The 24806-nt window shown below is 45.0% G+C and overlaps 1 protein-coding gene across 3 annotated transcripts in view; it reads right to left on the bottom strand.

Annotated features, from left to right (window-relative positions):
- The window catches only part of KPNA6 (karyopherin subunit alpha 6), a 59231-nt gene that overhangs the window by 22005 nt on the left and 12420 nt on the right, over nucleotides 1-24806 (bottom strand). Inside the window, exons 1-4 of one of the 3 annotated variants that reach the window (XM_053575566.1) lie at nucleotides 7600-7662; nucleotides 6959-7072; nucleotides 2158-2291; nucleotides 178-270 (exon numbers count right to left, since the gene is read on the bottom strand). In XM_053575566.1, coding sequence (XP_053431541.1) covers nucleotides 178-270; nucleotides 2158-2291; nucleotides 6959-7072; nucleotides 7600-7618 — 360 coding nt within the window. In that variant the 5' untranslated portion in view covers nucleotides 7619-7662. Of the gene's footprint in view, nucleotides 1-177; nucleotides 271-2157; nucleotides 2292-6958; nucleotides 7073-7599; nucleotides 7663-24806 lie in introns of those variants that run through there. The other 2 variants (XM_053575567.1, XM_053575568.1) reach the window with 2 other exon arrangements.

The following is a 24806-nucleotide window of genomic DNA, read 5'->3' as shown; positions in this document are numbered from 1 at the left end:
CTCCCTGAGTGCTAGCCTTTAAATGTTTCCTCAGATATTTCCAGAGATGAATCCTTATTAACTCTTTAAACTGACCAATTACAAAAGGGCCCATGGATAAAAAAGCATAGCCTAGCTATGGCATGAACTGCCCAACTTCTATTCTTAGAAGCAAGTACTTCCCAGGCACTGTCTTACCCCAGTGGTGGAGCTCACATAGGAGTCCATGAGGATACTATCAAACATGGCAGCCTCTTCATTAATCAGCTCCACATTTCTCCGTTTAAAAAGCTGAAAGTAAAAAGACAATACTACGATTATTCACTGACCAAAGAAAACAAAGAACAATCCAATGTTAAATTATGGCATAAATGGCAAGGAAATACTAGAGAAGTTGAGAAAATGAGGTCAACCTTTATACAGTAGTTCTCCCTTATCCACAGTTTTGCTTACCATACTCTCAGTTACCCATGGTCAACTGTAATCCAAAAATATTAAATGGAGTATTCTAGGGCGGCACCTGTGGCTCAGTTAGTAAGGCGCCGGCCCCATATACCGAGGGTGGTGGGTTCAAACCCGGCCCCGGCCGAACTGCAAACAAAAAATAGCCGGGTGTTGTGGCGGGCGCCTGTAGTCCCAGCTATTCGGGAGGCTGAGGCAAGAGAATTGCTTAAGCCCAGGAGTTGGAGGTTGCTGTGAGCTGTGTGATGCCACGGCACTCTACCGAGGGCCATAAAGTGAGACTCTGTCTCTACAAAAAAAAAAAAATGGAGTATTCTAGAAAAAAACAATTCCTTATGTTTTAAATTGCCATTCTGAACAGTGTGGTGAAATCTCACACTATTCTACTCTGTCCTTCCTGGGATATGAATCACTCCTTTGTCCAGTGTATCCATGCTATATGTGCTACTGCCTGTTAGTCACTTAGCAGCTGACTCAGTTGTCAAACTGTAGTGCTTGTGTTTAATTAACCCTTATTTTATTTAAAACTGGCCCCAAAGTACAAAAGTAGTGATGCCAACAATTGAGATATGCCACAGAGAAGCTGTAAAGTGCTTCTTTTAAGTGAAAACACGAAAGTATAGGAAAAAACACAGTATATGTAAGGTTCAGTACTATCCATTTTAAGGCATCCATGGGGAGGTGGGGGGGGTTAGAACATATCCCATGCAGGTAGGAGGGGACTACTGAATACTCACAGAGAAAAATATTTAGGGGCTTTACCTTTCGTGTTACATCAGAATTGTTTGCATTTTATAAGAGATCATTTTTATAAGTAAAAAAATATTTAAAGATTTCTATGCCCTTTGTAAAAAAGATGATATATATAAAAGGCCTTGAAAGAGAGGAATGATGGTATAGCAAGCCAGTGAGAAAAAAATAGGTTAGGTGACCGAATATGTAGACCTGATCAAGGCACCAATTTGGTGGTGGTGTGGGATAGGAGTGCATATGGTGAGATACTAACATAGCTTCAGTCCTAGGGATGCTTACAAAGAACAAACTCAAGAAAATATAAAGAAGTAGGGCAGCCCAGAATGGCTGCTGAGCCTCTTAAAGGGGCCTGGCTTGGAGCTGGGTATTGAAGGCCAGGCCTAATACTGACTGCAGCATGAAGAAGAGAAAAAGCACACATAAATAATGTCTAAGTTGGTCTAACTTGTGGAAAGGAGATTCTTTTAAAGCTCCCAACATTTTGTTATAACGATGGAAATTTGGGTGGCGCCTGTGGCTCAGTGGGTAGAGCACTGACCCCATATATCAGGGTGGCGGGTTCAAACCTGGCCCTGGCCAAACTGTACCAAAAAAAAAAAAAAAAAAAAAACAGCTGGGCGTTGTGGTGGGTGCCTGTAGTCCCAGCTACTCAGGAGGCTGAAGCAAGAGAATCGCCTAAGCCTAGGAGTTGGGGGTTGCTGTGAGCTGTGTGACGCCATGGCACTCTACTATGGCACTCTACCGAGGTCAATAAAGTGAGACTCTGTCTCTACAAAACAAACAAACAAACAGTAACAAATGCCACTTAGCATAACAATGGAAATTTGATGACTGGCCTACTAAGTAAGCTACTTTGCTAAGTGTGCAAGGGGAAGGCCAACCATAGGGGCTGGATCACTTTCCTGAACAATTATGCTCTGGAAATTCTTGTTAACCAGAACAAGAATACTCTGGTTAACCCACTTGTTGCTCACGCTTCTGCTTCCGGAGCTGAATGCCCTCTTCCTCTCTTCTTCGCCTCATCTCCTCAGGGTTTAGGGCATTGTTCTTATAGCTCTTCATTCGATAATTGTCTTTCCCTGGGCTCGCCATGGTCTCTAGAAGAAAGGAAAATACAAACACATTGCTAACAATCCTTAAGAGCACAGCATTTCCTTTTCAGCAGGCTTCTGCCTCTACCCACCCTGCACCTTCCCCTATTCCATAGAGACCACAGCCGTCAAAGAGGCCTACTAATCTCAGTACACACCTGAGATGTCTAACACCACCCCTACCAACACACACGTACCTAGAGTCTCCTTTAATCATAAATAAGCTCCTTAAATAGGTGTTATTATAGGAACTGGTATAAGCATAGTAGTTAAAGGTGTGGGGCCCGGAGCTAGATTATCTGGGTTCAAATCCTGGCTCTACCATATATTAGCTGTGCAACCTTGAACAAGTGCTTTAACCTCTGCTTCAGAATTTCATCTTTAATGAAAGATGAAAAACAGGGACATAACTGGGTGTCGCCTGTGGCTCAGTGAGTAGGGCACCGGCCCCATATACCAAAGGTGGCAGGTTCAAACCCAACCCTGGCCAAACAACAACAACAAAAATAGCCAGGCATTGTGGCAGGCGCCTGTAGTCCCATCTACTTGGGCGGCTGAGGCAAGAGAATCGCCTAAACCCAAGAGCTGGAGGTTGCTGTGAGCTGTGATGCCACAGCACTTTACTGAGGGCGGCAAAATAAGACTGTCTTTATAAAAAAAAAAAAAAAGAACAGGGACATAACAATTCCTATTTCACAGAGTTGTTATAAGGCTTACATAGGTTAATATGTGAAGTACTTCTTAGAACAATGCTTAGAACGAGTAAATGCTCACAAGTTTTGATCATCTCCATTTCACCACAGAATACTTACATGGCTTATCCAATAAACTCAGATATATTTAACCCAGTCAGGTTAAATATTATGTAGTAAACTCAATTGTGTGGAATGTTGTATCTTTTTTTTTTTTTTCTTCAAGTGATCCTCCTGGCTTAGCCTTTCCAGTAGCTAGGACTATAGATGCACATTCCTGTGCCCTAATTTTTCAATTTTTCGTAGAGACATGGATTCACTCTTATTCGGGATGGTCTTGAACTCCTGAACTCAAGGGATCCTCCCTCCTCAGGCTTCCAGAGTTCTAACATAGGCATGAGTAAGCCCCTATGCCTGGCCTACCAGTTATCTTTCTTTAGTGACCTATATACCCACCATTTTTTAAAATTTTTAAAAATTTAAAATTTATTGGGTGGCGCCTGTGGCTCAGTGAGTAGGGTGCCGGCCCCATATACTGAGGGTAGTGGGTTCAAACCCGGCCTCGGCCAAAACTGCAACCCAAAAATAGCCGGGCATTGTGGCGGGTGCCTGTAGTCCCAGCTCTTTGGGAGGCTGAGGCAAGAGAATCGCGTAAGCCCAAAAGCTTGGAGGTTGCTGTGAGCCGTGTGACATCATGGCACTCTACCGAGGGCGGTAAAGTGAGACTGTCTCTACAAAAAAAAAAAAAAAAATTTATCATGGGTCACACACAGTGGCTCATGCCTGTAATCCTAGTACTCTGGGAGGCCAACACAGGTAGATTGCTTGATCTCGCGAGTTCGAGACCAGCCTGAGCAAAAGCAAGATCCCATTTCTACTAAAAATAGAAAAAATGAGGCAAGAGGATAGCTTGAGCCTAAATTGGAGGATGCTGTGAGCTTTGACACCACGACACTCTACCCAGGGTGATAGCTTGAGACTGTCTAAAAAAAGAAATAAAATAAAATTTATTATGTAATGTAATAAAACAAAACCAAGAAATATACACAAATTGTAAGGAAAAAATATAATCCATCTAAGCACTAAAACATTTTCTTTTTTTCTTTCCTTTTTTTCTGAGACAGAGCCTCAAGCTGTTGCCCTGGGTAGAGTGCCGTGGCTTCACAGCTCACAGCAACCTCCAACTCCTGAGCTTAAGTGATTCTCTTGCCTCAGCCTCCCAAGTAGCTGGGACTACAGGCGCCCGCCACAACACCCAGCTATTTTTTGGTTGTGGTTGTCATTGTTGTTTGGCAGGCCTGGGCGATTCTCTTACCTCAGCCTCCTGAGTAACTGGGACTACAGGCGTCCGCCACAATGCCCAGCTATTTTTTTTGTTGTTGCAATTTGGCCAGGTCTGAGTTTGAACCTGCCACCCTCAGTATATGGGGCCAGCGCCCTACCCACTGAGCCACAGTAGCCACCCCAAACATTTTCTTTCTTTTTTTTTTTTTTTAGACAGTCTCACTTTGTCACCCTCAGTAGAGCACTATGGCATCACAGCTCACAGTAACCTCAAACTCTTGGGCCAACCAATTCACTTGCCTCCGCCTCCCAAGTAGCTAAGGACTACAGGCACCCCACAGCACCTGGGTATTTTTTCTTTTCTTAGAGACAAGAGTCTTACTGTATCGCCCTTGGTAGAGTGCCGTGAGAGCACAGCTCACAGCAACCTCCAGCTCTTGGGCTTAGGCGATTGATTCTCTTGCCGCAGCCTCCTGAGTAGCTGGGACTACAGGTGCTCACCATAACGCCCAGCTAGTTTTTTTTTGTTGTTGTTGTTGCAGTTTTGCCGGGGCCGGGTTCAAAGCCACTACCCTCATTGTATGGGGATGGCATTCTACTCGCTGAGCCAAAGGCGCCACCCAGCACCCAGGTATTTTTAGAGACAAGGTCTTATTCTGGCTCAGGATGGTCAGAACTTGGGAGCTCAGGCAATTCACCCACCTTGGCTTCCCCAAGTGCTAGGATTATAGACGTGAGCCAGGCCCACTAGAACATTTTCAATATGCCTGAATTATGGGCTCTCTCTTCCCTATGCCAGGCTCCCTCATCCTCAACCCTCTCCACCTCCCCAAAAAAACCCCTGCTATCATGACCTGTTATAATGTTTTTTTTTTTTTTTTTTTTTTTTTTTTTTTTTGTAGAGACAGAGTCTCACTTTATGGCCCTCGGTAGAGTGCCATGGCCTCACACAGCTCACAGCAACCTCCAACTCCTGGGCTTAAGCGATTCTCTTGCCTCAGCCTCCCAAGTAGCTGGGACTACAGGCGCCCGCCACAACGCCCGGCTATTTTTTGGTTGCAGTTTGGCCGGGGCCGGGTTTGAACCCGCCACCCTCGGTATATGGGGCCGGCGCCTTACCGACTGAGCCACAGGCGCCGCCCTATAATGTTTTTTTTTTTAGAGACAGTCTCAGTTTGTCCCCCTCAGTAGAGTATGGTGGAGTCACAGCTCACAGTAACCTCCATCTCTTGGACTTAGGCGATTCTCTTGCCTCAGCCTCCCGAGTAGCTGGGACTGTAGGTGCCCTCCACAACGCCCAGCTATTTTTTTTGTTGCTGTAGTTTGGCCACGGTCGGGTTCGAACCCACCATCCTCAGTATATGGGGCCAACGCCCTATGCACTGAGCCACAGATGCTGCCCTTAATTTTTTTTTTTTTTGTGGAGACAGAGTCTCACTTTATCACCCTCGGTAGAGTGCTGTAGTGTCATATAGCTCACAGTAACCTCCAACTCCTGGGCTTAGGCAATTCTCTTGCCTCAGCCTCCCAGTAGCTGGGACTATAGGTGCCCACCACAACACCTAACTATTTTTTTGTTGCAGTTTGGCCGGGCCAGGTTTGAACCCGCCACTCTTGGAACATGGGGCCGGTGCCCTACCCATTGTGCTACAGGCACTGCCCAATTGTTGTTTTTTTTTTTTTTGAGACAGAGTTTCATTCTGGTGCACTGGATAAAGTGCCATGGCATCATAGCTCACAGCAACCTCAAACTCTTGGGTTCAAATGATCCTCTTGCTTCAGCCTCCTGAGTAGCTAGGACCACAAGCATATGCTACCATGCCTGGCTACTTTTTCTATTTTTGTGTAGACCTGGTCCCACTCGTTCTCAGGCTGGTCTCGAACTCCTGAATTTAAACAATCCACCCATCTCATGTTCCCAGAGTGCTAGGATTATAGACGTGAGCTACTGCACCAGGCCTAGAATTTCCACTTTTGACAACCTACTGGATATAATAAGGTATTTTACTAAGATACTGATTTGCAAATCCCAGATTACCAATGAGGTTAGATTTCTTTTTTTTTTTTTTTTTTTGTGGTTTTTGGCCAGGGCTGGGTTTGAACCCACCACCTCCGGCATATGGGACTGGCGCCCTACTCCTTGAGCCACAGGTGCCACCTAAGGTTAGATTTCTTAAGTGTATAATCAACTGTCCAGGCACTGAACAGCCTTTCCTTTTCCACTATGCCACTCCTGCAATCAAGCAACTCTCCCAAATATGCCCAAATCTAGTTTTAGGCTCCCTCCCGTTGGTCAGTTTCTTTCTTGCTCCTGTATCATATTACCTTGATTAATAATTTTTAACAAATTTCTTATCTGGTAGTATAGGTCCTTCCACCTTAATCTTCGGGAGTGTGTTGGCTCTTTTGGAGCCTTAGAAAACCTTACTATCAGGCAGGCCAGGCACATTGGGTCGCACTTTGGGAGGTCAAGGTGGAGCATTGCTTGAGGGCAGAAGAAGTTGAAGACCAGCCTGGGCAACGCAGCAAGCCATTATCTCTACCAGAAAAATGTTCAAAAAATTCGCCGGGGCCAGGGCAGTTACCCATATCTGTAATCCAACCATGCTGGGAAGATGAGGCAAGACCAGCCTGAGCAAGAGCAAGACCCATATCTACTAAAAATAGAAAAAATTAGCTTGGCATGGTGGTACACACCTGTAGTCCCAGCTACACAGGAGGAGGCAGGAGGATCTCTGAGCCCAGGAGTCTGAGGTTGCAGTGAGATGTGATGATGCCACTGTATTCTATGTGCCCCGATGGAGTGAGACTCTGTCTCAAAAAAGAAAAGGAAGAAAAGAAAAGGAACAAAGGGGAAAAAAATTAGCTAGTGTGGTGGTGTGAATAGCCTGAAGTCTCAGCTATTCAGAAGGCTAAAGTGAAGAGGATCCTTTAAGCTATGATCCTGTCACTGCACTCTAGCATGGGTGACAGAGTGAGACCCTGCCTCTAATAAGTTTTTAAAAAGTAGTTGATAGGGGAATCTGATTGAAAGGGAAGTGAAATTGGAGGTTGAGGAGAGCTAAAGTTTGGTGGGGTGTCGAAGCAATCCAACCTTAGAGAAGGAAAATAGTTTGGGGAAGCAATAGAAGTGAGAAGAGTCTTACAATGTACAAGTCTTCACATCTACTTGGCAAAGGTCAAATGGACTTATTGTAAAAAAGTTCTAGGGGGACAAAAAAAAAAAGTTCTAGGGGACAGCAGTGGCCTCCCTTTGGGGTCCCTGGTTACCCTATGCCTGGAGACTAACAGAGGACAGGTTCCTGAAGGCAGCACTGTGGACTACTGTCTCCTATTACCTGACATATGTTTTTTCATGACTCTGAGTCTGGGCTCTCCTGGAGGCTATCCTGTCCTTTAAGCAGAGCTGATAGTGAAGCTGGAAGAGAGAACCAGGTTGTGTTCCTTTAGTCACCATGGTGACAAGAAACTATCACAAATATTTGCTTATGACTTCACTGGAGAAGTAGGCAAGGGAGGTTAGAGAGAAAGGAGGAATATCAGCACAAACACATCTGGAATCAGCAACCAAAGAAAGAGCGGACTCCCTCTTAGCAATCCAGTAAGCCAGCTTTTTCCATCATGCACCTCCTTACTTGCTGAGGCTAGGTAAAAAAAAATCTGCAATACAAATAAACCTTTTCTAGATTCTGATGTTTTACACTGTCTTTGAGTTCTCTTAGTCAAGGAACTCTCTCAAAGTAAATAGGTCTCTGAAATTATACTTCCCATTTCCAGGGAATAAATGTCTAATGTTGCCATGTATTTTCTAAGCCTTTCTACAGGCAAGAACCTGTGGCCTTAATGAACTGGCTACAATAATACTAAATAGACATGGGTGAAGTATGTCCTCCACAAATTCATAAAGTTCTAACCCCCAGTAACTCACAATGTGACTATATTTGGAGACAGAGTTCTGAAAGAGGTAATTAAGGCAAGTAAGGTTATTGAGCGAGGCCCTAATCCAGTAACTGGCATCCTCACGAGAGGGAAAAACACATTTCATGAAGACAGCTATCTAAGGCTGGGAGTGGTGGCTCATGCCTGTAATCCTAACACTGTGGGAGGCCAAGGCAGAGCTCAGTTCAAGACCAGCCTGAGCCAGAGCGAGACCTCCTCTAAAAATAGCTGGGCGTTGTGGCAGGTGCCTGTAGTCCCAGCTACTTGGGAGGCTGAGGCAAAAGGACACTTGAGACCAAGAGTTTGAGGTTGCTGTGAGCTATAATGCTATGGTACTCTATTGAGGGTGAAAAAGTGAGACTCTTTCAAAAAAAAAAAAAAAAAAGATAGTGATCCTAACAGTTTGGTACTGGCACAAAATTAGAGAGGTAGATTTATGGAGCAGAATAGAGAACCAAGGCATGAACCCAGGCTCTTACTGTCATTTGATCCTTTTTTTTTTTTTTGAAGACAGAATCTCAATATGTCGCCATCGGTAGAGTATAGTGGTAGTGGTGTCAGCTCATAGCAACCTCAAACTTTTGGGCTTAAGTGATTCTCTTGCCTCAGCCTCCCAAATAGCTGGGACTACAGGTGCCTGCCACAACGCCCAACTATTTTTCTGCTGCAGTTGTCATTGTTGCTTAGCTGGCCTGGGCTGGGTTCGTAGCCACTAGCCTCGGTGTATGTGGCTGGCGCCATAACCACTGTACTATGGGTGCCGAGCCTAGTCATTTGATCTTTGATAAGTCTATCAAAAACATTCATTGCGGCTCCGCACCTGTGGCACAGTGGTTACGGCACCAGCCACATACACCAAAGTTGGTGTGTTCAAACCTGGCCAGGGCCAGCTAACCAGCAATGACCACTGCAACAAAAAATAGCCGGGTGTTGTGGCAGGCGCCTGTAGTCCCAGCTACTTGGGAGGCTGAGGCAAGAGAATTGCTTAAGCCCAAGAGTTTGAGATTGCTGTGAGCTATGACTCCATGGTACTCTACTGAAGGTGACATAATGAGACTCTGTCTCAAGAAAACAAAAACAAAAACAAAAACATTCATTGGGGGAAAGAGTCCCTATTTAACAAATGGTGCTGGAAGAACTAGCTAGCAACCTGTAAAAGACTGAAACTGGACCCTCACCTTTCACCATTAACGAAAATTGATTCTCACTGGATAAAAGATTTAAACTTAAGACATGAAACTATAAAAATACTAGAAGAGATTGCAGGGAAAACGCCTGAAGAAATCGGCCTGGGAGAATATTTTATGAGGAGGACACCTCTGGCTATTGAAGGAATACCAAAAATATATTACTGGGATCTGAGCAAACTAAAAAGCTTTTGTACAGCCGAGTACACAACCTTCATAATGGGAGATTTCTGCAAGTTATGCTTCAGACAAAGGTCTGATAACTAGAAACCACAGAGAAAAACTTATTATCAATAAGAAAAGAACAAATAACCCCATTTTTTGTGGGCAAGAGACTTGAACAGAAGCTCCTATGAAGAAGACAGGTGCATAGCCAACAAACAAACGAAAAAATGCTCATCATCTTTAATCATCAGAGAAATACAAATCAAAACCACTATGAGATATCATCTAACTACAGTAAGTTTAGCCCACATCACAAATCCCAAAACTACAGATGTTGGCATGGATACGGAGAGAAGGGAACACTTCTCTCTACACTGCTGGTGGGAATGCAAGCTAATACGGACTTTTTTGAAAGAAAATTGGAGAATCTTCAAGGAACTAAAAGTAGACTACTGCTTGATCCTGCAATTCCTCTATTAGGTATATACCCAAGTGATCACAAATCATTTTACAACAAAGACGTTTGCACCAGAATGTTTACTGCAGCCCAAGTCATAATTGCCAAGTCATGGAAGCAGCCCAAGTGCCCATCAACTCATGAATGGATTAACAAATTGTGGTAAATGTATACCATAGAATGCTATGCAGCCATAAAAAGATGGAGACTTTACATTTTTTATGTTTATGTGGATGGAGCTAGAACATATGTCTTAGTAAAGTATCTCAAAAATGGGAAAAAAGGGGGCGGCGCCTGTGGCTCAGTCGGTAAGGCGCCGGCCCCATATACCGAGGGTGGCGGGTTCAAACCCGGCCCTGGCCAAACTGCAACCAAAAAATAGCTGGGCGTTGTGGCGGGCGCCTGTAGTCCCAGCTACTCGGGAGGCTGAGGCAAGAGAATCGCTTAAGCCCAGGAGTTGGAGGTTGCTGTAAGCTGTGTGAGGCCACGGCATTCTACCGAGGGCCATAAAGTGAGACTCTGTCTCTACATAAAAAAAAAAAAAAAAAGGGAAAAAAGTATCCAATGTACTCAATACTACTATGAAATCAATACATATGAATGGTAAAACATAACTATAGTCCAGAAAGAAGGAGGGAGGAGGAGTGGGAGGGGGTTGAGTCTGGGAGAGGGGAGGGCAGAAGGGAGGGTATTCAGTTGGACCTCACCTAATGCTCATAATACAAATGTCTTACCACAACAAATAAGTGGCGTGATGGTATGTTAATTAGTTCGATGTAAGCATTCCACATGGTATATCTAATCAGTACATTGTATCCCATAAGTGCATTAATTTACACAGTTATGATTTAATAAAGAAAAACCAACCAAACAAAACCCCCCAGCTATCTAGAAGCCAAAGAAAGGTCTCAGAAGAAATCAACCCTGCCAGCAATCCTCCAGAATTGCAAGAAAATATATTTCTGTTGTTTAAGTCACCCAGTCTGTGGTACTTTGATATGAAAGCTACAGAGAACTAATATAGGCCTTCACTGATAGATGAAAAAATTGAGGCTTAGCAAACACAATAGTCAAAGGACAAAAAAAACTGAGGCTCAGGTCACCCATTAGTGAGTAGGTAGATAGCTATAGTCCTACATTTAATCACTGGTGTTTAAAAGTTTGAGAAACACAAATTTTTAAAATTATATACTGTGGCTCAAGCAGCTAAGGTGCCAGTCATATAACCTGAGCTGGCGGGTTTGAACCCAGCCCAGGCCGGCTAAACAATAATGATGGCTACCACGAAAAAAAAAGCCGGGCGTTGTGGCAGGCGCCTGTAGTCCCAGCTACTTGGGAGGCAGAGGCAGGAGAAATCGCTTGAGCCCAGGAGTTGGAGGTTGCTGTGAGCTGTGATGCCACCGCACTCTACCCAGGGTGACAGCTTGAGGCTCTGTCTCAAAAGAAAAATAAATAAATAAATAAAAAATAAATTAAATTATATACATTTAATCAGAAAAACCCAAACTAGACCCGGCACCTGTAGCTCAGCAGTTAGGGCGCCAGCCACATACACCAAGGCTGGTGGGTTTGAACCTGGCTTCGGCCTGCCAAACAACAACAACTAAACAACAGGCATAGGTAAGACAACTACAAAATAATAGCCAGGCGTTGTAAGAGGTGCCTGTAGTCTAAGCTACTTGGTTGGCTAAGGCAAGAGAATCGCTTAAGCCCAAGATTTTGAGGTTGCCGTGAGCTGTGACGCAACATAGACTGTCTCAAAACAAACAAAAAAACCCCCAAATTATGGCTGGGCATGGTGGCTCATGCCTGTAATCCTAGCACTCTAGGAGGCCAAGGCAGATGGACTGCCTGAGCTCAAGTTTGAGGCCACCCAGAGCAAGAGTGAGATCCTACCTCTAACTAAAAATAGGAAAAGTAAGGCTTGGTTCCTGTGGCTCAAGAGGCTAAGGCACCAGCCACATACACCTGAACTGGCGGGTTCAAATCCAGCCCAGGCCCACCAAACAACAATGCCACAGTACTCTACCCAGAGCGACAGCTTGAGGCTCTGTCTCAAAAAAAAATTATAATAAAATTAAAAAAAAAAAACATTCAAAAAAATATATAGGAAAAATAGCCAGGCATTATGGAGGGGGCTTGTAATCCCAGCTACTTGGGAGGCTGAGGTAAGAGGATCAATTGAACCCACGAGTTTGAGTTATGACACCACAGCACTCAGGGTGACAGAGTCCATACTACGTATAGCAAGCTGTCCTGTGTATGGGATAACAATACGATTACATGTTCAAGGTCACAAATATGTGCTTAAAGCACCCTGGATAGCTGCTGGCTCTGGGACTTTCCAAGGCAAGTTCTTTTTTTTTTTTTTTCTTTTTTTTCTAGAGACAGAGTCTCACTTTACTGCCCTCGGTAGAGTGCCGTGGCGTCACACGGCTCACAGCAACCTCCAGCTCTTGGGCTTATGTGATTCTCTTGCCTCAGCCTCCAGAGCAGCTGGGACTGCAGGCGCCTGCCACAACGCCTGGCTATTTTTTTGTTGTTGCAGTTTGGCCGGGGCTGGGTTTGAACCCACCACCCTTGGCATATGGGGCCGGCGCCCTACTCACTGAGCCACAGGTGCCGCCCACCAAGGCAAGGTCTTATAGTTCATGGTTTATACTTCAAAAAGTGAACCAAGCAAATTACCAAGTAACCAGCTGAAGGCATTTGCCTAGAAGAGTCCAAAAGACCTGTATGTGAAAGATTAGGAAACCAGTGTTTTCCTCCCAGGTAATGAAGTGACAATATGCAAAGGAGCTGGGCCTTGGAACATCATTAAGCAGTCAATCTTTTCAAATTATGATCCTTGCCCTGGTGCTAAGCTGAGTGGGCTCTCTTCTTTGCAGAAGGAGCCTTTCTAATGAAATGTTATCATAGCTGCCCTGGCATTGAGAGTGAGCCAAGGCTTTAAAACAGGCAGAATGACTCTTGAGCATATAAGCTTTACAACTCATCATGATGTATGTATTAAAGGTTCCTTACAGGCATGGGGGAAAAAGATAAGATAAAAATAAACTGTTATCTTCCAACATGTGGCCTCTTCCTTCAGGAATATTAAAAACCTGCCTTCTCCCATGCTGAAATGACTTTTAAACAGAGTCACTATTGCCTGGGCTACAGTGCATTGGCGTCATCATAGCTAACTGTACCTCAATCTCCTGGGTTCAAGTGATTCTTCTGCCTCAGCCTCCTGAGTAGCTGGGCCTACAGGCACACACCACCAAGCCCTGGTAATTTTTCTATTAATATTTTTAGTAGAGATTGGGTCTCCCTCTTGCTCAGGCTGGTCTCCAACTCCTGGCCTCTAGTGATTCTCATGCTTTGGCTTGTCAAACTGCTAGGAGTACAGATGTAAGCCACCATATTCCTCCTGAAATAATTTTTTTTTCTTGGGCGGCGCCTGTGGCTCAACGGGTAGGGCGCCGGCCCCACATGCCGAGGGTGGTGGGTTCAAACCCGGCCCCGGCCAAACTGCAACAAAAAAATAGCCGGGCGTTGTGGCGGGCGCCTGTAATCCCAGCTACTTGGGAGGCTGAGGCAAGAGAATCACCTAAGCCTAGGAGTTGGAGGTTGCTGTGAGCTGTGTGATGCCACGGCACTCTACCAAGGGTGATAAAGTGAGACTCTGTCTCTACCAAAAAAAATAATAATAATTTTTTTTCTTTATTTTTTGGAGACAAAGTCTCACTTTGTCACCCTCAGTAGAGTGCTGTGGTGTCACAGCTCATGGCAACCTCAAACTCTTGGGTTCAAGCGATTCTCTTGCCTCAGCCTCCCAAGTAGCTGGGACTACAGGCACCCACCACAATACCTGGCTATTTTTATTTTATTATTCTATTTTATTTTATTTTTTTGAGACAGAGTCTCAAGCTGTCACCCTGGATAGAGCGCTGTGGTGTCAAAGTTCACAGAAACCTCCAACTCAGGCTCAAGTGATCCTCTTGCCTCAGTTTTTCTATTTTTAGTAGAGACAGGGTCTTGCTTTTTGCTGACACTGGTCTCAAACTTGTGAGCTCAAGCAATCCATCTGCCTTGGCCTCCCAGAGTGCTAGGATTACAGGTGTGAGCCACCACACCTGCCCCTGAACTGACTTTTTTCAGCTGGCCCTTCCTTAGACTCTTCACTAGGAATTCTCAAACAAATAAACATTAACAGAAGATTCTTGGGTTAAAACACAATAGCCACATATGAGTTAATTAAAAAGGAAATGGTGCACTGGGGTATAGAGCCCACACTGTTAGCAAGTTAGTAAGGTTTGATAATTATGCCAAGCTCTTTGTAGATATAATCTCTAATCTTCAATCCTGAGAAGTGGGCATTAATCCCCACTTTACTGATGAGAGAAATGAGAATCAATGACAAGCCAGGAGGTCAATTAATTCAACCCTGATGCTGAGTGCGGTGGCTTACACCTACCATCCTAGCATTCTGGGAGGCTGAGGCAGGTGGACTGCTTGAGCTCAGGAGTTTGAGTGCAGACTGAGCAAGGGCGAGAACTCATCCCTAAAAAAAATAGCTGGATGTTGTGGCAGGTGCCTGTAGTCCCAGCTACCGAGGAGGCTAAAGAGGATCACTTGAACCCAAGAGTTTGAGGTTGCTGTGAGCTATAACACCGTGACACTATACCCAGGATGACAAATGAGACTGTCTCAAAAAAAAAGAAAAGAAAAAAAAAATTTTTGACCCTGATTTGTTTGGTTCCAAATTCCAGTTCTGTTTATTTTGTAGAAAGGAAAGCTAATAGCTATTGGAAAAAGTAAATCCATCATAATTTGCAGTGGCCTACACCTATAATCCTAGCACTGTGGGAGGCCGAGGTAGAGGACCCCTTGGGCTCAGGAGTTCAAGATCAGCCTCAGCAAATGTGAGACCCTTCTCTACTAAAAACAGAAAAATTAGCTGGGTGTCATGGCAGTTGTTTACAGTCTCAGCTATTCAGGAAGCTGCAGTAGGAGAATAGCTTTGAACCCACAAGTTTCAGGTTGCTTTGAGCTACACTGTCATCACAGCACTCTAGCCTGGGCAACGGAGTGAAACTATCTCCATAAAAGAGAAAAAAAATTTTTTTTTCTTTTTTGGGCAGTCTCACTTTGTTGCCCGCTGTGCATCATAGATCACTGATACCTCAAACTCTTGGGCTCAAGTGATCCTTTTGCCTCCGCCTCCCAAGTAGCTGGGACTACAGGTGCCTGCCACAATACCTGGCTATTTTTTGGTTGCAGCCGTCATTGTTGTTTGGCGGGCCCAGGCTGGATTCGAACCAGCCAGCTCAGGTATATGTGGCTGGTGCCTTAGCTGCTTGAGCCACAGGCACCGAGCCTTTTCTTTTTTTTTTTAAATGGGATTTTTTTTTTTTTTTTGAGACAGTCTCACTATGTTACCCTAAATGGGACTTTTTTAAAATTAGAAACAATTTTTAAATGTTGAGAAGTAATTTATTTGTTTGTGTATTTATTTACTTTGAGACAGTCTCTTTGTCCCCCTTGGGAGAGTACCGTGGCATCATAGCTCATAGCAACCTCTAACTCTTGGGCTCAAGTGATTCTCTTGCTTCAGCCTCCCGAGTAGCTGGGACTACAGGGGCCAGCTAAAAACAATGACGGCTGCAACCAAAAAATAGCCAGGTGTTGTGGCGAGAGCCTGTAGTCCCAGCTACTTGGGAGGCGGAGGCAGGAAAATCACTTAGCCCAGGGCGACAGCTTGAGGCTCTGTCTCAAAAAAAAAAAAGAAAAGTAGACATTATCTGTGTTGTTCAATCTGTAGGCTCTGTTCCTTCTTCTAACCAAATCTGACTGATAAAACTCCTTTTATCAAGGTACCAATAATGTCCATATAGCCAAATGTAATGGAAAGAAATTTCTGTCCTTAGCAGTTACTAATCACTTCTCAGCTTTCCTGGCACCATTCCCTACCTCACCCATACTTTCCAGTCTTTCTTTTTTTTTTTTTGCAGTTTTTTTTTTTTTTTTTTTTTTGGCCAGGGCTGGGTTTGAACCTGCCACCTCCGGCATATGGGGCTGGCGCTCTACTCCTTTGAGCCACAGGCGCCACCCTCCAGTCTTTCTTTTTTTTTTATTAAATCATAACTGTATACATTGATATGATCATGGGGCATCATACACTCGCTTCATAGACCATTTGACACATTTTTATCACAATGGTTAACATAGCCTTTCCGGCGTTATCTCAGTTACTGTGCCAAAACATTTACATTCTACATTTACCAAGTTTCGCAAATACCCCTGTAAGATGCACCACCTCCAGTCTTTCTTGATGACTCCTCCTCCCCACATCTAAACACTGGTTTCTTTTTCTTTCTTTTTTTTTTTGCAGTTTTGGCCAGGGCGGGCCTTGAACCCACCATCCCCAGTATAGGGGGCTGGTGCCCTATTCCTTGAGCCACAGGTACCACCCTCTTTTTTTTTTTTTGAGACAGAGTCTCTCTATGTCCCCCTTGGTAGAGTGCCGTAACATCACAGCTCACAGCAATGTCAAACTCTTGGGTTGAAGCGATTCTCTCACCTCAGCCTCCCAAGTACCTGAATACAAGCGCCCGCCATAACACCCAGATATTTTTTGGTTGTAGTTGTCATTGTTGTTTAGCAGGCCCAGGCCAGGTTCAAAAGGGCCAGCTGGCACACTAACTGCTGAGGTATGGACACCAAGCCGCCTTTATTTATTTATTTATTTATTTATTTTTGAGATAAGAGTCTATGTTGCCCTCGGTAGAGTGCCGTAGCATCACAGCTGACAGCAACCTCTAACTCCTGGGCTTAAGCGATTCTCTTGCCTCAGCCTCCCAAGTATCTGGGACTACAGGCGCCCGCCACAATGCCCGGCTATTTTTTGGTAGTTGGTATTGTTATTTCGCAGATCCAGGCTGGGTTCAAACACTCCAGCTCTGGTGTATGTGGGTGGTGCCCTAGCTTCTGAGCTACAGGCACTGAGCCCTCTTTACTTTTCTTTTTCTTTTTTTTTTTTTTTGCACTTCTTGGCCGGGGCTGAGTTTGAACTCGCCACCTCCAGCATATTGGGCCGGTGCCCTACCCGTTGAACCACAGGCACCGCCCCCTCTTTTTTTTTTTGTAGAGACAGAGTTTTACTTTATTGCCCTTGGTAGAGTGCCGTGGTGTCACACAGCTCACAGCAACCTCCAACTCCTGGGCTTACGCGATTCTCCTGCCTCAGCCTCCCGAGTAGCTGGGACTACAGGCGCCCGCCACAACGCCCAGCTATTTTTTTGTTGCAGTTTGGCCGGGGCTGGGTTTGAGCCCGCCACCCTTGGTATATGGGGCCGGCGCCCTGCTCACTGAGCCACAGGCGCCGCCCTTTTTTTTTTTTAAGACAAAGTCTCCCTCTATTGCCCAGGCTAGGCACTTTTCACCATCCTTTTTCTATTTTTAGTAGAGACCAGACTTGTTTTGCTCAGGCTGGTCTTGAACTCCAGGGCTCAAGCAGTCCTCCCACCTTGGCCCCCCAGAGTACTAAGATAACAGGCATGAGCCACCATGCCATGGGCCAAAATACTATTTCCTATCTTCATTCTCTCCCTAGGTGATCTCATGCATTGATAACTCCCAAAATTTATGTCCCCAGCCCAGCCCTATCCTTTGAGCTCCAAAATCATATCCAACTACCTACTTGATGTCTCCACTAGGATATAAAAATCTAACTTAATTTCTACCTTCCTCTGCCTACCCTCAGCAACCACAATGCCATTTACCAGTTACTCAATCCAAAACTTAGGTAAAAGCCATTCCTGATTTCTTCCTTGCTCCTCTTTCATCTAATCTATTGCTAAATCCTGTCATAGTTTTATTTCCAAAATGTATCTCGTTTTTTTTGTTTGTTTGTTTAGAGACAGAGTCTCACTTTATCACCCTCTGTAGAGTGCCATGGCGTCCCAGCTCATAGCAACCTCTAACTCCTGGGCTTAGGCGATTCTCTTGCCTCAGCCTCCTGAGTAGCTGGGACTACAGGTGCCCAACAGAAAGCCCAGCTATTTTTTTGCTGCAGTTTGGCCAGGGCTGTGTTGTAACCCTCCACCCTGGGTACATGGGGCTGGCGCCCTACCCACTGAGCCATAGGTACCGCCCCATATCTTTTTATTTTTGAGACAGAATCTCACTCTGTTGCCCCAGGCTTAGAGTGTGATGGCAAGAATGTAGCTCATAGCAACCACAAGTAATCCTCCTGTCTCAGCCTCCCACCGGATGCCCAGCTAATTTTTCTTTCCTTTTTTTTTTTGAGACAGAGTCTCAAGCCGTCACCCTGGGTAGAGTGCTGTGGTATCACAACTCACAGCGACCTCCAACTCTTAGGCTTAAGCGATTTTGTTGCCTCAGCCTCCCAAGTAGCTGGAACTACAGGCAGCAGCCACAACACCTGGCTATTTTTTTGTTGCAGTTGTCATTGTTTTTAGCTGGCCCGGGGCCGGTTGGAACCTGCCGGTCGGAACCTGCCGGTCTCGGTGTATATGGCTGGCACCCTACAAGCATCGCCCTCTATTTTTTTTTCAAGTAGAAATGGAGTCTCACTCTTGTTTAGGCTCAAGTGATCCTCCTACCTTGGGCTCCCTGAGTCCTAGTATTATAAGTGTGAGCCACATGCCTGGCCCCCAAATATATTTTGAGTATATTTACATCTCTCTCAATTCCTGACACCTACCTTGTCAAGTCACCAACTCTTTACCTGGCTCCTAAAACAATCTCCCTCTCCCCTGCCTCTCCTCTAAATCCATCACCACACAATAAAACTGGTGTACAGGGACTCTTCCCATTTAGAACAAAATCCTCTCCACAGTTGAAGGCCCTGCCTACACCTCCAGCTCATCTTGTCTCAAGCAATTCTTAAGCCTCATTCATCACATGTTCATGTCGCAATGTTCCTCTCAGCATCTGGAAGCCATCAAGCTGTTTCCTGCTGCAGTCTTTGCACTTCCTGTTCTCTTTCTACCTACAATGCTCTTTGCCAGCTCTTCCAGTTCCTGGGTCCTTCCCCTTTTACCCTCACCTAAAGTAAGCTACCCTGTTTTTTCAAAATATTTGTTTTATTTTCTCCATTGTACTAATTACAATCTGTGTCAGTTCTCCAAAGAATGTTAAGTTCTCCAAAGGCAGCAACCTGTGTTATATCCTAACAAATACATAAATATTTGTTGATTGAATCACTACTCAAATATTAATTATTATGTACTTATCAAGAACTTCTACTATCCAAACAAAAAAGCCTAGCTAAAATAGTTGGTTAATAAATGTTTGCAAGATAGGTAAGTGAAGATGTGTATAGCCAAGAAACTTTCTTGGTGACTAGAGCAGAGCAGACCTAATATACAGACTTCCTATTAGAAACCCAGAAACTGGCTCAGCACCCATAGCACAGTGGTTATGGTGCCAGCCACATACACCAAGGGTGGCGGTTTCGAAGCCAGCCAAGGCCAGCTAAACAACTGTAACCAAAAAACAGCAAGGCACTGTGACAAGAGCCTGTAGTCCCAGCTACCTGGGAGGCTGAGGCAAGAGAATCACTTAAGCCCAAGAGTTGGAGGTCGCTGAGATACCACTCTACCCAGGGCAACAGCTTGAGACTCTGTAAAAACAAACAAACAGGGTGGCGCCTGTGGCTCAGTGAGTACGGCGCCAGCCCCATATACTGAGGGTGGCGGGTTCAAACCCAACCCTGGCCGAACTGCAACCAAAAAATAGCCGGGCGTTGTGGCGGGTGCCTGTAGTCCTAGCTGCTCTGGAGGCTGAGGCAGGAGAATCACAGAAGCCCAAGAGCTGGAGGTTGCTGTGAGTCCTGTGACATCATGGCACTCTACCAAAGGCGGTAAAGTGAGACTCTGTCTCTACAAAAAAATAAAAAATTAAAAAAAAAAAACAACAACAAATAGAAACAGTAATATGGACTAGGAATATACAAATTTACATAAGAAATGGGAAGAAAAATGCCATAAGCAGATCTAGAGAATCACTGATTATTTTTTATTTTTATTTTTTTGTGGAGACAGAGTCTCACTTTAAGGCCCTCGGTAGAGGGCCGTGGCCTCACACAGCTCACAGCAACCTCCAACTCCTGGGCCCAAGCGATTCTCTTGCCTCAGCCTCCCAAGTAGCTGGGACTACAGGCGCCCGCCACAACGCCCAGCTATTTTTTGGTTTTGCAGTTTGGCCGGGGCCAGGTTTGAACCCGCCACCCTCGGTATATGGGGCTGGCGCCTTACTGACTGAGCCACAGGCGCTGCCCGAGAATCACTGATTATTAAAACTAAGCGGCATTTTAAAAAAATTTCAGATTAGGGCAGTGCCTATAACTGCAACGAACACATAGCCAGGTGCTGTGGCGGGCACCTTGTAGTCCCAGCTACTTGGGAGGCTAAGGCAAGAGAATTGCCTAAGCCCAAGAGCTGGAGGTTGCTGTGAGCTGTGACAATACAGCATTCTACCGAGGGCCACTAAAAGATACCAAGGGTGGCGGGTTCAAACCCGGCCCCGGCTGAACTGCAATCAAAAAATAGCAGGGCGTTGTGGCAGGCGCCTATAGTCCCAGCTACTCGGGAGGCTGAGGCAAGAGAATCGCTGAAGCCCAGGAGTTGGAGGTTGCTGTGAGCTGTGTGATGCCACCAGCACTCTACCACCGAGGGCTATAAAGTGAAATTCCGTCTCTACAAAAAAAAAAAGAGACTCTGTCTCTAAAAGAAAAAAATTTTTTTCAAATTAATATAAGGGTATATACAATGAGGTTACATTGTTTGTACCTTATTTATTTGTTTTTTGAGACAGAGTCTCACTCTGTTGCCCTGGCCTCATAACTCATAGCAACCTCAAACTCTTGGGCTTGAGCAATCCTCTTGCCTCAGCCTCCTGAGTAGCTGGGACTACAGGCATGTGCCACCATGCGCAGCTAGTTTTTCTATTTTCAGTAGAGACAGGGTCTTACTCTTATTCAGGTTGGTCTCCCTTTTGCTCAGGCTGGTCTTGAACTCCTGAGTTCAATCAATCCCCCTGCTTTGGCCTCCCAGAGTGCTAGGATTACATCTGTGAGCTACCTGGGCCCAGCCTTGTTTGCATCTTTTAAGTCCAAGGAAGTAGAGCCCTTCGCCCAGGAAGTGTTGAGCGGCATTTTGGCACGTCAAGAGAATCGCCTAAGCCCAGGAGTTGGAGGTTGCTACGAGCTGTAACGCCACGGCACTCTACCGAGGGCAATAGAGTGAGACTCTTGTCTCTAAAAAAAAAAGAAAGAAAGAAAGAAAGAAAAAAAACTAGTTGAGCATTGTGGCAGGAGCCTATGGTCCCAGTTATTAAGGCAGCTGAGGCTAGAGGATCTCGAGTCCAAGAGTTTGAGGTTGCTGTGAGCTATGACGCCATGGCACACTACTGAGGGTGACAAAATGAGCCTCTGTCTCAAAACAAAAAACAGAAAAAAAACAAATGCTACTATGCACCAAAGAAGTAGAAAATTGTAGGTACTGGTAGGTTTTCACTTCAAAGGAAAAATACAACCATTTGAATTTAGTTCTTGTTTTTGAAGCTGTGTGTGCGTTATGTGTGTGTATGGAGAGATGGTGGTAGTGACAGTAGCATTAATGGTACAAAGTTCTTTGAAATAGGATGAGCCATAGGATTTGAAAATCTAAAAGTTCTGGATTCTCGCTTGTAGCTTGGAGGTTGCTCAGTGGCTAGGGCGTCAGCCACATACACTAGGGCTGGCTGGTTCGAACCTGGCCCAAGCCTGCTGAACAACAATGACAACTATAACGAATAAATAGCTGGGCATGTAGCGGGTGTCTGTAGTCACAGCTACTTGGGAGGCTGAGGCAAAAGAATCGCTTAAGCCCAAGAGTTGGAGGTTGCTGTGAGCTGTGATGCCATAGCACTCTGCCAAGGGCGACAAAGTGAGACTCTGTCTCAAAAAAAAAAAAAAAAAAAAAAGAGGGCAGCGCCTGTGGCTCAAAGGAGTAGGGCGCTGGCTCCATATGGTGGAGGTGGCAGGTTCAAACCCAGCCCTGGCCAGAAAAAAAAAAACCTACCAAAAACAAAAAAAAAAAAAAAAGAAGAGGGCAGTGCCTGTGGTTCAGTCAGTAGGGCGCTGTCCCCATATAATGCAAGTGATGGGTTCAAACCCAGCCCCGGTCAAACTGCAACAAAAAAAAAGCTGGGCATTGTGGCGGGCGCCTATAGTCCCAGCTACTAGGAAGGCTGAAGCAAGAGAATCGCCTAAACCGAGGAGTTGGAGGTTGCTGTGAGCTGTGACACTACAGCACTCTACCGAGGGTGATAAAGTGAGACTCTGTCTCTGAAAAAAAAGAAAAGAAAATCTAAAAGTTGAACATTGTATGAATAGACAGAATACAGGGCGGCACCTGTGGCTCAAAGGAGTAGAGCGCTGGCCCCATATGTTGGAGGTAGCGGGTTCAAACCTGGCCCCAGCCAAAAACTGGGAAAAAAAAAAAGAATAGACAGAATACCTTCAAGGGTTTGTATTACAAAGAAATATCTAAACCAGGTACAGTGGCTCAACCTATCTATAATCAATCCCAGAGCTTTGGGAGACCAAGGTGGGCTTGAGGCCAGGAGTTTAGGTTATGGTAAGCGATCATGCCACTGCACTCCAGCCTGGGTGACAGATTGAAACCCTGTCTAAAACACAAAAACAAAAATAACCCAAGAAAATAAAAGAGATATCTAGCATTGAGAGAGAAGATAATGTGCTGGACGGACCACCAACCGGCATACTGAAAACAGTGTGGTTATCAGTGAAATGAGCCATAAAGACAGAGTCTTTGTCTTGCTACTTAATATACTTAGTAATTGTACAACTTGGGTGCCATTTATCTGTATCTTAGTTTTCACACCTTTACCAGTCTACCTCAGAGTCACAGTGAAGATCAAATCAGAGTACTTTGAACAGTAAAATGCTATGTTTTTTTTTTTTTTTTTTTGTAGAGACAGAGTCTCACTGTACCGCCCTCGGGTAGAGTGCCGTGGCGTCACACGGCTCACAGCAACCTCTAACTCTTGGGCTTACGCAATTCTCTTGCCTCAGCCTCCCGAGCAGCTGGGACTACAGGCGCCCGCCACAACGCCCGGCTATTTTTTTGTTGCAGTTTGGCCGGGGCTGGGCTTGAACCCGCCACCCTCGGCATATGGGGCCGGCGCCCTACTCACTGAGCCACAGGCGCCGCCCAGTAAAATGCTATGTTAAAAAAAAAAAAAAGTAAAATGCATGTTGATAAGGCACAATTAGGTTTGGAAATGGCTTTTCAAACTTTCTGAATTTCTCTCAGAGCTTCACAACCAGAAGATGTTGTAAACAAGAAAACAGTATGAAATGGGTCTGACAGCATGAGGCTCTCCGGGTGTTATTTGCAAGCGTGTCAGAACTGCCAGTCACTAAGACAATGGGAGATGCTCCTCTTCTACTGGGCAATTGGGTCAGTACACAATGAGACCATAATAAGGCCGCTCATATTCTGGCAGTATCCTCACAGGACCAGGCTGAACAGCAATCACTCTGGGAAACAAAGTTGAATTTATGAACTAGGTGGTTTAGCTAAAGGCCACCTGAGGAAAACTATATTCTGCATACACAACTATATACACAACTATATATTCAAAGCTCAGGGTCTAAGTGAAGTATGGCACACTGAGGCAATGAATTAACTAGACAGTTGACAGTCCTAGTTCTCTGGTTCTTCAATCCTAATTTTGTCCTAGGATTTACTAGTCCTTCGGCCCTTCCGTATGTATGTAAATATAATGCTCAGACTTATGGAAGAAGGATAAAAGGTACAGGGAATAGCAGAGGACTGGGATAAGCCATAATCTAAACAATTTCTCCAAAAGAAATTTTCTTTTTTTTTTTTTTTTTTGTAGAGACAGAGTCTCACTTTATGGCCCTCGGTAGAGTGCCGTGGCCTCACACAGCTCACAGCAACCTCCAACTCCTGGGCTTAAGCGATTCTCTTGCCTCAGCCTCCCGAGTAGCTGGGACTACAGGCGCCCGCCACAACGCCCGGCTATTTTTTTTTTGGTTGCAGTTTGGCCGGGGCCAGGTTTGAACCTGCCACCCTCGGTATATGGGGCTGGCGCCCTATGGACTGAGCCACAGGCGCCGCCCCAAAAGAAATTTTCTAACTATCTCTTGCGAAGTGTGCAGAATCTGTTGGCTATTATCTTCCTAGGGACATCTCATTAACACCATCAGTAGGTGCTGCGGGGCCTATAATTAAAGTGGAGACACCTAAAGAGCTCAACTTCCATTTAAGCCAAGCTAGAAATATTCACTGTCTCCTAAGCTCTTGCAAACATGCATGTATATTCATATATTAAAATTGTAAAACTTAATATATACCAAAAACAGGCCGGGCGAAGTGGCTCACACATGTAATCCTGGCACTCTGAGGAGGCTGAGGGTGGGTGGATTGCTTGAACTCAAGAGTTCCAGACCAGAACAAGAGCAGGACCCCATCTCCACTAAAAATAGAAAATACTAGCCTGGCATGGTGGCACACTCCTATAGTTCCAGCTATAGGGGAGGTTGAGGCAAAAGGATCACTTAAGCCCAAGAGTTTGAGGTTGCTGTGAGCTCTGTCGCCACAGCATTCTAACATGATGACAAAGTGAGACTCTGTCTCAAAAAAAAAAAAAAAAAGAAATCTAACAGCCCCTAGTTGTCTAGTGGTCAGGATTAAAAAAAGAAAAAAGAAAGAGAAACCTAACAAAAAGATAATGCTAATAATGCAAGCACAAGAAT

The sequence above is a fragment of the Nycticebus coucang genome, chromosome 22 (assembly GCF_027406575.1).
Source record: "Nycticebus coucang isolate mNycCou1 chromosome 22, mNycCou1.pri, whole genome shotgun sequence".
NCBI lineage: Eukaryota > Metazoa > Chordata > Mammalia > Primates > Lorisidae > Nycticebus > Nycticebus coucang.
This window is presented reverse-complemented; position numbering and strand designations above follow the sequence as displayed.